Source organism: Cucumis melo, chromosome 2 (assembly GCF_025177605.1).
Source record: "Cucumis melo cultivar AY chromosome 2, USDA_Cmelo_AY_1.0, whole genome shotgun sequence".
Classification (NCBI taxonomy): Eukaryota; Viridiplantae; Streptophyta; class Magnoliopsida; order Cucurbitales; family Cucurbitaceae; genus Cucumis; species Cucumis melo.
In genome coordinates, this window is record NC_066858.1 from 12798159 (window position 1) to 12812151 (window position 13993).

Consider the following 13993-nt stretch of genomic DNA (forward strand, 5'->3'; position numbering starts at 1 on the left):
TTCAAGTTTATTAATTTTCTTTTCTCTTTTGTTTTTGTTTTATTTTTTCACATCGATTAATTTCCTATTAGAGAGTCACATAAATGAAAATAATTTATCCTAAAAATGTAGTATTTATTCCAATTTTATGGAGGGAGACTTTTATACTATTAATGTTATATTAAGAGAGGCAAAGAAGAGAAGTTAAAAGGTCTCCTTGTAACATTAGGGTTGTTAAAGAGCTTCTTTTGCAAAAGTTCTTCGGTGATACTCTTGGGAAGTAAGAAAGGTAGCGGTTGAATGTGAATGGATCATTTTATCTTTTCCTTTTTTTTTCTTCTTCTTTTGTTTAGTACATAACCAACAATAGTTTCATAATATAGAAATTAAGGGCAAAAAACAAAACTTTTCTGTCGTAGACATTGGTCCTAACTATACTATATATTACATTTTTTGTGACTTTATTTGTTTTGACTATAGACACAAATAATATAATGCAGTCGAAATTTAATAAACCAATTTGACAGTTAATGTGATGGGTACTTCCTTTCTTATTATTGATATTTATTAACCAAAACATAATTTATGGAAGAGCAACGTCATGCACTTGAAATATTGAAATATAATGAAGGTGAAAGAAAGGTTGCATAGATGTGAAATATATTCAACAATAACAATGGCATATATGGTTATTTGGCTTGCAGAATCCTCCTTTTACACAGCCAGAAGAGCATAAACTCCAACACTTTCCATCGTCACCACTATTATCATGTCTGTCGTCTATTCCAGGTATGCAACTCCCCAGTTCAGGATGTTCATTGCAACACAGCTGAGCTCTTGTTATCGAACTTCCTACAATTCCATCAATTAATTAAGTGCTGCTAATAAGATGAATATTAATATAGTCACTTTATTTTAGAAATTATTACAAAAATGAGATCTTGTTTTAAATATAACAAATAATCCTTTTGTCGTTTCAAAATTCACTTCAAAATATTAAAATACTTTGGATCATTCAAAATCCATTTTAATATGGGCAATTTTTTTAAAATAGTAAAATAAACTAAAATATTTGCAATATATAGCAAAATTGTGGATTCTATCAACGACAGACATTGATAGATCTATTACTATCTATCAATATGAATGATAGAAACATTTGAGATAGTCTATCATTGACAAAATTTTAAATTTTGTTAAATATTTTAAATATTTTGTTAAATTTGTCATTTTTTACGATTTCCTTTTTAATATCATAAAAATGTGTTTGAAAGTCTAAAATTAAACATTAAATTCAGTTTGAGTGAATAAATTAAATTTGTTGTTTAAAGCAGTTGTAAACATAAAATAAATTAAAAGTATCTACTTTCCAAGAAAGCACTTAATTAGGTTTTCATCCACCTATATCATTTTCACACAAAAGTCAGTTTAGAAAAAAAGAAAAAAGTCAGAGATATGACCTGAATACAAGACGAGAAAGATAATTAGAATGCAAGAAATAAATCCAACTTTAGCCATTTACTTCTATTGTAATGTAGAAAGGATATTGGAATGCAATGGAGTTTAGTAATAGCAAGTAATCTATTTTTATAGTGAAGCCTTGTGAAGTTATAATTTATTTATTTATTTTCATATATGGAAAGGGTTACTCATCATATTTAAGACAATACAATTCTTTTAAAATCTAGCAACCTTCTCATGCTTCCATTTTTGGTTTTGTCTCCATTCAAATTTTAATTGGAAATGTTGTCAATGACAATAGTATCTATGGATAATGTTAGAACCCTTTTTACCTCATTATTTGGGTAAATGATTACAAGTTTACCTTCTAAATTTATATAATAATTCTATCTAATTGTTGAATGATTTATTGGAACTTTAAATTTTTATAGTAATAATAGGAAAGTTTTCATAAATATAACAAACCGGTAAAATATTTACGGCTTGTGTAACAAAACTCATGAAATTAACCGTTTTCTAAATATTCTAGATTTGTCCTTCCGTCTTTGTTTCCCTCTTCGTCTGTTCCATCGTCTTTGTTCTTCATTTTTTTTCAAACTATTATTTGGTTCAAGTTTGTGTATCAAATATAAAAGATCTATTTTTTACAAACTTTTTTATTTGGTTGTTCAAGATCATGTCCTAAATATAAAAGTCTGGAACAAAAATATCGTTTAGATTTGGATAGCCAAATCTAAATGAACGTGTACAAAAAAAAATATAAATGATCGTATAAACAAATCTAAATGATCATTTACCAAAAGAATCTTAATCTAAACGATCATGTAACCAAATTAAAAAAAAATCATCTACAAAGAATTTAAAAAATAAATCGTTTAGATTTGACTACCCAAATCCAAACGATCGTGTAACTAAATTTAAAAGATCATGTAACCAAATTAAAAGATCGTGTACAAAAGATTTGGCTATCCAAATTAATCTAAACGATTGTATAACTAAATTAAACGAAGTTTACAGAGAATTTAAGAAATAAATTGTTTAGATTTGACTATCTAAATCAAAACGACCAAATCTAAACGATCGTGTACCAAACAATAATCAAACATAAACGATTGTGTACCAAATATATTATATACGTTGTTGGACGACGTGGTTGACGAGACATTTTTGTATTTTCTATCGTGGACCTGTGACCTTTTTTCCTTTAAAATTGTTCTATACAGTGTAAATATTTTGTTACTTTATTATATTTTTTTGAAAATATCCATAATTGTATCTAATTATTCAATGATTTATTGGAAACTTATTCGGTAGAGACATAGAACATATTTAATGGTTAAAAATTTATATTATTACTATTAATTTGTTTATACCATACAAATTATAATTGATTATGCAGTATCATTTTTAATTTAAAAGGATGAATGGAGTTTATTTTTATGTAAAACTTTTTATCTTTTTTCTTTGTGTTTATATTTCAAACTTCTAAACCTAAAATTCAAAATTTAGACTTCAAAAGAAATTTTCAAAACAAAATATTACATAGATACACTTAGAGGATTCTTCATGGAAGGATAAGCTAGGAAGTTCTACAATACCAAAACCAAATTTTATAATTTTGATCAATGCCATTAAAATATAAATGATCTCTAATATCATTGGCATTATGGCTTTGACAATTTTCACAGTTCAAAGGACAACGTATAGAACAATTATGTGTATTGGAGAATCCAAGTCTGATGAAGTTTTGTACGCCAAACTCAAACTCTTTAGATAATCTATTCTTTAACATCCATGATTTATCCATAGTTACAATATGCTAATTTTGGAGCTACAATTTTTTTTTACAATATTCCAAATTAGGTAACTCATACACCTTATAAATATTGTACAAAACTGGTATTTCTATAGAGCTTAACAACTTTAACTCATAATAAGTGCATAAATATCACACATTCAACATATTGAACGATATTGGTATTTCTATAGAACTTAAGTACTTGTGACCTAAACTATGCTCAAAATTACATAGGAGTTAGTAACACTCATTCAACATATTTCTACCTAATTCCAAATCAAGAGAAGAATAATCATAATGTTATTAAAGGAGAAGGAAAAATAAAATAAAGTTAAAAGATAGAGCTTAACGTGATTAATTATTTGTGCATTTAAGCTTAGATTTCTATTTAACACGTACCAAGTGAAATCTCGAAGTGAAATCTCCTAATGTTCTAAAATTTCTAATTAAGAGAGTGCTCATGTGAAATCCCAAGTGAAATCTAACAATTTTACAAAATTTTTAATTAAGAGTACTCAAGGGAAATCTCGCAATGTTAGAGAATGGGTAAAATTCGTACTTTCAAAAGAGTTAGGGTTTGACACCTAAAAGTGAAATAGGTGTTCTTCATAATAAAGTTGACGTTTGGGTTAGCAAAATCAAGTAATGGAGCTGGGACAAATGGAGTCACCGGCGTTGGAGATCTTCGCGAATGGGAGATGGCAGACGTCGACGCCAAACCAGGCGATGAAGGATGCATATGGGAGAGGGTCGAGATGGGTTTTCTTACGTTGATGAGGAGACGCAGATGGGAGGAGTCGAAAAAATCTATAAACTTTGCTCCACTCGTTGCCTTTTCTTCGTGAATAATGCCTAGTTTGGGATATCTTTCTGTAGGAAGTTAGAAATCAAAAAAGTTGAAAGTAAAGTGGTTGTGTAAGATGTTGAATGAATGTGGGGATCGAGGGCGATACGCATGAATGAAGGTACAAGGGCGAGAGAGGAGAGGGACGACGACGATTATCGATGCAAATTTGCAGAAACAAAGGGATATGTAAGCACGAATGTGTATTTCGTTTACAAAACCTATGGATCAGATATTCTTTTTTAAGTTTCCTTTTGTGTTGAAAAATAAATAAAATATATTCTTTAGTTTTCTTAACGTTTAAAAAATATCAAATAAAAATCAACATTTCTCTTGACGGTTTTTTTGCATTAAGTAAATGTTAACTATACTTGATGTGAAAAAATGTAATAACTAACATAAAATAGTTCAAAAAATTTCGTTAATACTCCGCTCTTTTAACATGTTACTTGACGTTTTTTCTTTAAAATAGTCAAATTAACATTTTTTTTAACAAAAACGTTAAGTACGTAAAAGTTGCAAGTGTCAAGTAAAAAAGAATATTATGTAGTTGTGATTGTTAAACCTTGACCAAATACTTAGAAATCTACCAAGACAACAATAATACATGCATTCCAATGTTTTAGAATATCATTCAAACACTTAAACCCAATTCAAAAGATGAAGTAAAGCAACCATCCTTAAGCATAGGTAAGAGGCTTGATACCTTGATGATTACTGTCTAAAAGCATATGAACTTATAGATTTGGATCTTAAATGATATGGATGAATTGATTTTGTTGAAGTGTAGTTTGTCTAAAAGAATATCTTTTAAATTAAAAGAGAAGATATATTTGAGAGAAGATAATTAATGAATATTTGATTCTCCTATATTTATGGAATCTCTCTAATTATCTCCAAGAATATAAAAAGTTCCTATTCTTTAGGGATCTCATTAAAGATACAAGGCATATACATAGCTGGAGATATATGTATATATTGGGGTTTTGAAGATTGGCTGAAAGACACAGAAAATAGAGAGAAAAGTTTTTGTTGCTGATACGAAGAAGTAACTTCCGAATTTATCATTGAAGCGCCCTCTACAAAAGGTAGCTTGACCTTATGACTTCGGAAGCAACATGATAATCTAACGTTGAGGTTTGCGGATGAGTAACATACAGAATGAGACTATGGTTAGTCTGATTAATGATTGAGTCACAGATACACTCAGGGGGAGCCTGACCATCAGACACTATCGACGAGAGTCTTCTTTATTCCAGGGGGAGCCTGAAGTTTGATGTTAATTCACAAGTCATATAGTTTTAGTATTGAGATGTATATATAAGCTATATTGATGTTTTGATGTTTATGGTGACTATTAATAAAATTACTCATCTGAGCTGTGCGCAGCTCCCCAAACATAGGCAATATTGGCCGAATTGGGTTACCAAAGTCTCATGTGTTATTCTCTTCTGCTGTCTCACTAGTTATTACTTATATTATTAGCTGCAGTCGTAACTGAAGGGTCCTTGATTATCTTTTACTGTTTTTCATTTGGTATCAGAGCGGGTAGAAAGATCATGGAGATAATCAGAGAAGGACCATTTGCATCTCGTCCTCCTGTTTTAGATGGTAAAAACTACTCATATTAGAAACCTCGAATGATCTTCTTCATTAAGACGTTAGATGGAAAAGCTTGGAGAGCTCTTGTGGCTGGTTATGATCCTCCTATGATTATCGTGAATTGTGTCTTAGTTCTAAACCCCGAAGTTGATTGGATCGATGTAGAAGAGCAAGCTTCTGTTGAGAATGCCCGAGCTCTTAACGCGATATTTAATGGTGTTGGAACTGAACGTTTTCAAGTTAATAAATTCATGCAGCACAACCAAAGAAGCTTGAAAAACTTTGGAGGTAGCGTATGAAGGTACCTCTAAAGTAAAGATCTCAAGACTACAGTTGATAACATCTAAGTTTGAGGCATGGAGAATGACTGAGGATGAATTAGTGTCTGATTATAATAAGATAGTTCTTGAAATCGCAAATGAATCCTTGTTGCGATTGAGGAAGCTCATGATATTACAACGCTGAAACTTGATGATTTTTTTGGCTCGTTGCTTACGTTTGAGATGACAACTGCTGATAGAGAAAGTAAGAAAGGCAAGGGAATTGCTTTTAAATCCACACATGTAAGTGAGAAGGTTGATTGTGATATTGAAGTAAACATGGATGAGTCAATAGCTTTATTAACCCAACAATTCACAAACGCCCTTCGGAATTTAAATAATCCGAATGTCACAGGTATGAATGTTCAAACTTCTAATCAGTATCGAAGAAGAAATGATAATGGTCCTACCAGGAGAAACAATGAAAATTCTAATAGAAGAAGTGATGGTTATCTTAAGAAAAAGGAAGGTGACAGAAAGATTTTCAGGTGTAGAGAATGTGGAGGAGTTGGTCATTATCAGGAAGAATGTCCCATGTTTCTGAGAAAACAGAAGAAAAACTTTCGTGTGATACTGTTAGATGAAGAATCTGTTGATAGTAGAGATGATGATGGCAACATAAATGCTTTCGCAGTACGAATTACTGATGATGATAGTGAATGTTCGGTAGAAAGTAAAAATGATGAATTGTCAATTGAGAAGCTTGAAACTCTATGGAAAGAAGATTGTGAAGCTAGGGCAATACAAAAGGAAAGGATCCAAGATCTTTTAGAAGAAAATGAACGATTGATGTCTGTAATATCTTCTCTGAAGTTAAAATTGAGAGAGGTTCAAAATGAGAATGATCAGATTTTAAATTTGTTAAAATGCTAAATTCAGGAACGGAGAATCTAGATTCAATACTAAAAGCTGGACATAATGGCTCTCATAGATATGGGTTGGGATTTGTGACCTCTGCAAGTAGTTCTAAAGCTACATCAGAAATCAAGTTTGTTCCTGCCTTAGTGAGAGTTGAATATGACACGATTCATACAGAGACTGGCATCAGGACTCCAGTTAAATCTCTTGGGTGAACTTGTTACTATTGTGGTAGAAAAGGTCATATCAGGTCAATTTGTAATAAATTAAGACGAGACCAGTTACGTCAACAGAAACTCTAGAATAGAAGCCGTGGACAACCTTGCTTGGTTTGGAGAATTAAATCTGCTGAAAGATGTAAGATTGCCTTTACATCCATTCAGACTGCAGATGATGCGTGGTATTTTGATAGTGGGTGGTCTAAACATATGACTGGAAACAGATCCTACTTTACGAACTTAAACGACTATGTCAGCCAACATGTTACCATTGGTGATGATGCAAAAAGGAAAAATTATAGCTAAAGGTAACATAGACAAGGATGATCTACCACGACTGAACGATGTTAGGTTTGTGGATGGACTAAAAGCAAACTTGATCAGTATAAGTCAACTGTGTGACCAAGGTTACAAAGTTAGTTTTGATGATATTGGTAGTGTTGTCATGAATAAAGAAAATCAAATTTGCATGAGTGGTAAATGACAAGTTGATAATTGCTACCATTGGAATTCAAACATGTATGACACCTGTCAGTTGATAAGATCCGATCAAACATGGCTGTGGCACAGAAAGTTGGTGCATGTCAGCATGAGAGGATTGGAAAAAGTTATTAAAAATAAAGCAGTTGTGGGAATTCCTGATTTAGACGTAAATGGAAACTTCTTCTGTGGAGACTGTTAATTGGCAAGCAGACAATGTCTACTTATAAAAGTTTGAAAGAATGTTATACCAATAGAGTCTTGGAACTGTTATATATGGATCTCATGGGTCCAATGCAAACAGAAAGTCTTGAAGGTAAGAGGTATGTGCTGGTTGTTGTTGATGATTACTCAAGATACACTTGGGTTTGTTTTGTCAAAGGAAAAACAGATACAGTTAAAATATGGAAAAATCTGTGTTTGAAGCTACAACATGAAAAATGGAAGAAGATAACAAGAATCCGAAGTGATCATGGTAAAGATTCGATAATGAAGACTTTAACAGTTTTTTTTGTTAGAAGGAATACACCATGAGTTTTCTGCACCGATAACTCCTCAACAAAATGGTGTAGTAGAAAGAAAGAATAGGACATTACAAGAAATGGCCCGTGTTATGATACATACCAAAAATGTACCTTTATGTTTTTGGGCAGAAGCTATAAATACTGCCTGTCACATTCATAACAGAGTAACTATTAGAACTGGAACGACTGTTACTCTTTATGAACTTTGGAAAGAGAGAAAACCAAATGTCAAATACTTCCATGTGTTTGGAAGTATATGTTATATCTTAGCTGACCGAGAATACCGTCAGAAATGGGATGCAAGGTCAGAACAAGGAATCTTTCTCGGGTACTCTCAAAACAATTGAGCCTATAGAGTCTACAATAACAGATCTGACAGTGTTATGGAAACAATCAATGTAGTTATAAATGATCTCGATTCTGATATCAAACAGATGAATGATGAGGAAGATGAGACTCCAAACATGTCTGAAGTAAGAACTACGAGTACTGTGGAAGAGTCTAAAGCTGATAATTCATCTGACAGTCCAGGAAAAAGTTTGAAAAAATCATCAGAAGAAATTATCAATAAAAAATCTAAACTAATTCCGTCAACTCATGTAAAGAAAAATCATCCAGCAAGTTCTATCATAGGTGATCCATCAGCTGGGATGCAAACCAGAAGGAAAGATAAGATTGACTATTTGAAGATGGTTGCTGACTTGTGCTATATTTCCACTATTGAACATTCGACTGTTGATCACTCTGCTCTCAAGGATGAGTATTGGTTAAATGCAATGCAAGAGGAGCTACTGCAATTTAGACGAAACAATGTCTGGATGTTAGTCTTAAAGCCAGTAGGTGTAAACGTTATTGGCACCAAATGGATATTTAAAACTAAGACTGATGAAATTGGATGTGTGGCGAAAAATAAAGCCAGATTAGTAGCTCAAGGGTATACTCAAGTTGAAGGTGTTGACTTTGATGAAACGTTTGCTCCTGTTGCTCGACTTGAAGCCATTCGACTTTTACTGGGCATATCATGTATACAGAAATTTAAATTGTATCAGATGGATGTAAAGAGTGATTTCTTAAATGGGTACTTGAATGAGGAGGTTTATGTTGCTCAACCAAAAGGTTTTGTAGATTTTGAGCACCCGAAGCATGTGTATAAGCTCAACAAAGCCTTATATGGACTAAAGCAAGCTCCGGGAGCTTGGTATGACCGACTAACTGTGTACTTGAGAGGTAGAGGATATTCCAGAGGAGAAATTGACAAGACCTTGTTCATAGACAGTAAATCTGACCAACTGTTGGTGACTCAAATTTATGTTGATGACATCATTTTTGGAGGATTTCCTCAGGGTCTAGTAAATAATTTCATTAATATTATGTAGTCAGAATTCGGAATGAGCATGGTTGGAAAGCTTTCATGTTTTCTGAGACTTCAAATTAAGCAAAAGAATGATGACATTTTCATATCACAAGAAAAGTATGCCAAGAATATGGTAAAAAAGTTTGGTTTGGAACAGGCTCGAAATAAGCGGACTCCAGCTATGATACATGTTAAACTTACAAAAGAAACTGAAGGTGCTGAAGTTGATCACAAACTTTACAGGAGTATAGTAGGCAGCCTATTATACTTAACAGCAAGTCGACCTGACATAGCTTATGCTGTAGGAATATGTGTTTGTTATCAGGCGGAAACCCGCATCACTCACTTAGAAGCTGTTAAACGAATTCTTAAATACGTTCATGGGACCAGTGACTTTGGAATGATGTATTCCTATGATACCACTCCCAGTCTAGTTGGATATTGTGATGCTGACTAGGCAGGTTCAGCTGATGATCGTAAAAGTACGTCTGGAAGTTGCTTCTTTTTGGAAAACAATTTAATCTCTTGGTTAAGTAAGAAGCAAAATTGTGTTTCTTTATCTACAGCTGAAGCTGAATATAGCTGCAAGTAGTGGTTGTACACAATTGATTTGGATGAAAAACATGCTACTTGAATATGGCTTCGATCAGGACACTATTATGTTGTATTGTGACAATATGAGTGAAATTGATATATCTAAGAATCCTGTTCAACATAGTCGAACTAAGCATATTGATATAAGACACCACTTTATTCGAGAACTAGTTGAAGACAAAGTTATCAAGCTTGATCATATTCGTTCAAATTTACAATTAGCCGATATCTTCACTAAACCCCTGGATGCTAGCTCATTCGAACACTTAAGTGCTGGTTTAGGTGTGTGTCACACTTAATTTCGTGATTAGCTATAAAGACGGTGCATGTCTCCACATTTCAAATCTTTAGAGTTGTCAGCGCCGTTTTCGGAGTAAATGGAGGTCTTTTCAGCTAATGACGTTCTTCTTTTCATTCATGGATGTTTAATTTCTGACTATTTGAATTTTATTTTGGCTATTTAAACTGAGATCATCTTAAGTCGTTACACATTTTGGAGTTGATACATCAGTTGAAATTTCTCAACGGTTACTCGAATTTTTTTCGTCATGGTGAATACTCGCAAAGGGTCTTATGTGCCTAAGTAGTCTGAAGATGCACCTAATGTCATCACCTCTACGCCTTCTCCAGTACAACATGCAAGGGTCAAAGGTTGCCGGTTCAAGATCACTCCTCCCCGGAGACCCTATCGACTTTCGTCTGAGAAAGTGCAGGTTGAGGCCTTTAGTAGGTTGCAGGAGTCTTTACGTTCTAAGGTAGTGCCTGAAGTCGAGGAGTCTGTTGCTCCTGTCTCTCTTGCTGTGCATGCACATCGAGCTTCTGAGGCCACTGTATCAGATATGGATTCAGATGATCAGGATAATGTTATGTTAATCCGTTTGTTAAAGAAACCCTCAGGGCCAGTTACAGCCGAGAGGCTCCCTTCTGATCCCCTGGGTTCCATTCACTTTCAAGAGAGCTCATCAACTGAAGAGGTATTCATTCCAACTCTAGGAGACCCTCAACGCTCTTCACCTATACCTTCAGGTAATTCTCCCTCTGTTCACCCTCCTCGATCGAAACTACCTACTTCGTAACTGGATGTGGTGCCTGCACACATTCCTGAAATCGTTACTGCTGCACGTGAGGAACAGACTGATGGTTCTCAAAATGATGATCAGTGTGCTTCTTTTAACCAGACTGAGATACCTCCTGAAGATATTCCTCCTCCTACTGATGATCCCATTGCACCATCTTCTGAAGGAAGGCTAGTGTCTCCTAAAGGTCCTAAACCCCCTAAAAGAAAAACTCAACAGTTTAGAAGAAATGTTACCACAAAAACTGGCAGAAAGAAAATCCCTGCAAATGTTCCATCTGTTCCCATTGATGGAATTTCTTTTCATCACAAGGAAAGCGTTCAACGCTAGAAGTTTGTGATGGAGAGGAGAATTACCGATGAGTTAAATATATCTGACAAACACCAATCCTGCATGAGTATCATGAACCTTATCCATAAGGCTGGTTTGAAAAAAACTATCTCGAATGTTGGCCCTTTTTATCCCCAGTTAATTAGAGAATTTATTGTCAATCTGCCTGATGAGTTTAATGATCCAAGTAGTGCTGACTATCATACGGTGCACATTAGAGGGTTCAAATTTGTGATTTCACCTGCTGTGATAAATGGGTTTCTTGGAAATACTGTTGATATTGACTGCTCTCCATCATGTCCTACTACTAAGGTTTTAGCTAATGTCTTATCTGGAGGGACCTTGTCCACATGGCTTGTGAATGGAATCCCTACAGCTGCTCTCAGCGTCAAGTATGCCATTTTGCACAAGATTGGCATTGCCAATTGGTTCCCTTCCTTACATGCCTCAAGCATATCTGTTGCCTTAGGTACATTCTTGTATCAAATTTGCAATAGTGATAAAGTAGATACGGGTGCCTTCATTTACAATCAACTATTGAGGCATGTCGGGTCATTTGGGGTCAAGGTTCCCATTGCTTTTTCGAGGTTGTTCTCCAGTCTGCTACTTCATCTAAATGGAGCGGTGCTTACTGCATCTGATGCTCCTGGACCTGAACCTAAGACAATTGCACTTAGCTACAGACTCTTTCAAGGCAGTCATATGCCTGATATTGACCATGATGTGCATCCAACTCGGGGCCCATGTATTTTTGAGACTACTGATTGGGATGACTTTGCTAAAGGCTTCTATGTGGATCGTGAGTTAGCTACCCGCATTATTAATTCCTTAACTGCTGAATCTCATGCACTGACTAACTCCATCACTCTATTGTCTGAACGTCGATTAGAGGTTGATGCTCTCATTCGACATTTGAAGTCTTCGGCACTATCTACTAGTCGTCAGCAACCATCATCTTGTTAATGTCATTACTTTTCAGGTTCAAAGGGGGAGTGAATGTCCTGAGGGAAATATGGTGGGATGTTTTTTGTTTTTGATGATTTTGGGAAGAAATTGATAATATTCTGGCCTTATTCTTTTGGTGACTGTAGTTTTCTTTTGTGACATATGTAGTTTGATAAAATCATTTTTTGTCTCCTAAATTGAAATATCTTCTAAATGGAATGACATCTGTCTTACTAAGAACTGACGGCTGCGAATGAATGAAATGACTCTGTGGTGGTGCTGTTGTTGAACCAGAAAAGAAATTTCTTTTAGACAAAAGGGGGAGTTTGTTGAAGTGAGAGAAGTGTAGAAATTTCTTTTAGAATATCTTTTAAATTAAAAGAGAAGATATATTTGAGAGAAGATAATTAATGAATATTTGATTCTCCTATATTTATGGAATCTCTCTAATTATCTCCAAGAATATAAAAAGTTCCTATTCTTTAGGGGTCTCATTAAAGATACAAGGCATATACATAGCTGGAGATATATGTATATACTAGGGTCTTGAAGATCGGCTGAAAGACACAGAAAATAGAGAGAAAAGTTTTTGTTGCTAATACGAAGAAGTAACTTTCGGATTTATCATTGAAGCGCCCTTTACAAAAGGTAGCTTGACCTTATGACTTCGGAAGCAACATGATAATCTAACGTTGATGTTTGCAGATGAGTAACATACAGAATGAGACTATGGTTAGTCTGATTAATGATTGAGTCACAGATACATTCAGGGAGAGCCTGACCATTAGACGCTATCGACGGGAGTCTTCTTTATTCCAGAGGGAGCCTGGAGTCTGATGTTAATTCACAAGTCATATAGTTTTAGTATTGAGATGTATACATAAGCTTTATTGATGTTTTGATGTTTATGGTGACTATTAATAAAATTACTCATCTAAGCTATGCGCAGCTTCCCAGACGTAGGCAATATTGGCCGAACTGGATTACCAAAGTCTCATGTGTTATTCTCTTCTGCTGTCTCACTAGTAGTCCTACCTGAAGGGTCCTTGATTATCTTTTACTGTTTTTCAGATTTGAAGCCAACAAAGCTTGGGCAATATGTCAGAGCCTGTCGAAAAAGCAAGAACACTATTGTGAAATTTGTTTGAACTGGTTGAAGATACAAGTTAGATTTGTGGATAAAAACATGCTAGTTGATGGAAAAGCATACAAATTCAGCGGAAACAGGATCAGATAATTACTCTAATTGCAATTAATTAACAAAATAACCCTAAACGAAAAAAAATTAAAATTAGGATTTTTAGGAAAGCTTACGTTCGAAGCTTCGATTGATGCTTGAACCACCACTAGGGTTGACCTATTATCCTCTAGACTCAGAACCGGGATGTGGGACCCGTTGGATGAAGGAAATCGGGAGAGAGAAAAAAGATGAAAAAATATGGAAATGGGTTGGGTTTGATTTTTTAGAAAAAAAAACAACCCAATTTTTTTCTTTAAAAAATAAGCCAACCTTTTGACTTGAGGCCCTAAGAGCCCAATTTATAGAGGCTTTTCATGCAAGGTTACATGTGCATGTAAAACACATGGGCCAACAACACATAACCCACTAA

The 13993-nt window shown here is 34.3% G+C and overlaps 1 protein-coding gene across 1 annotated transcript; it reads left to right on the forward strand.

Annotated features, from left to right (window-relative positions):
* The first annotated feature begins 11447 nt into the window (after positions 1-11447).
* LOC103487485 (uncharacterized) lies at positions 11448-12401 on the forward strand. Its single transcript, XM_051081756.1, has one exon. The coding sequence runs from the start codon at positions 11448-11450 to the stop codon at positions 12399-12401; it is 954 nt and encodes a 317-aa protein (XP_050937713.1).
* Positions 12402-13993: the final 1592 nt, after the last annotated feature.

Excerpts from the sequence above, each read along its gene's own strand:
- LOC103487485 (XM_051081756.1), top strand. The coding sequence starts at position 11,448 with ATGGAGAGGAGAATTACCGATGAGTTAAATATATCTGACAAACACCAA.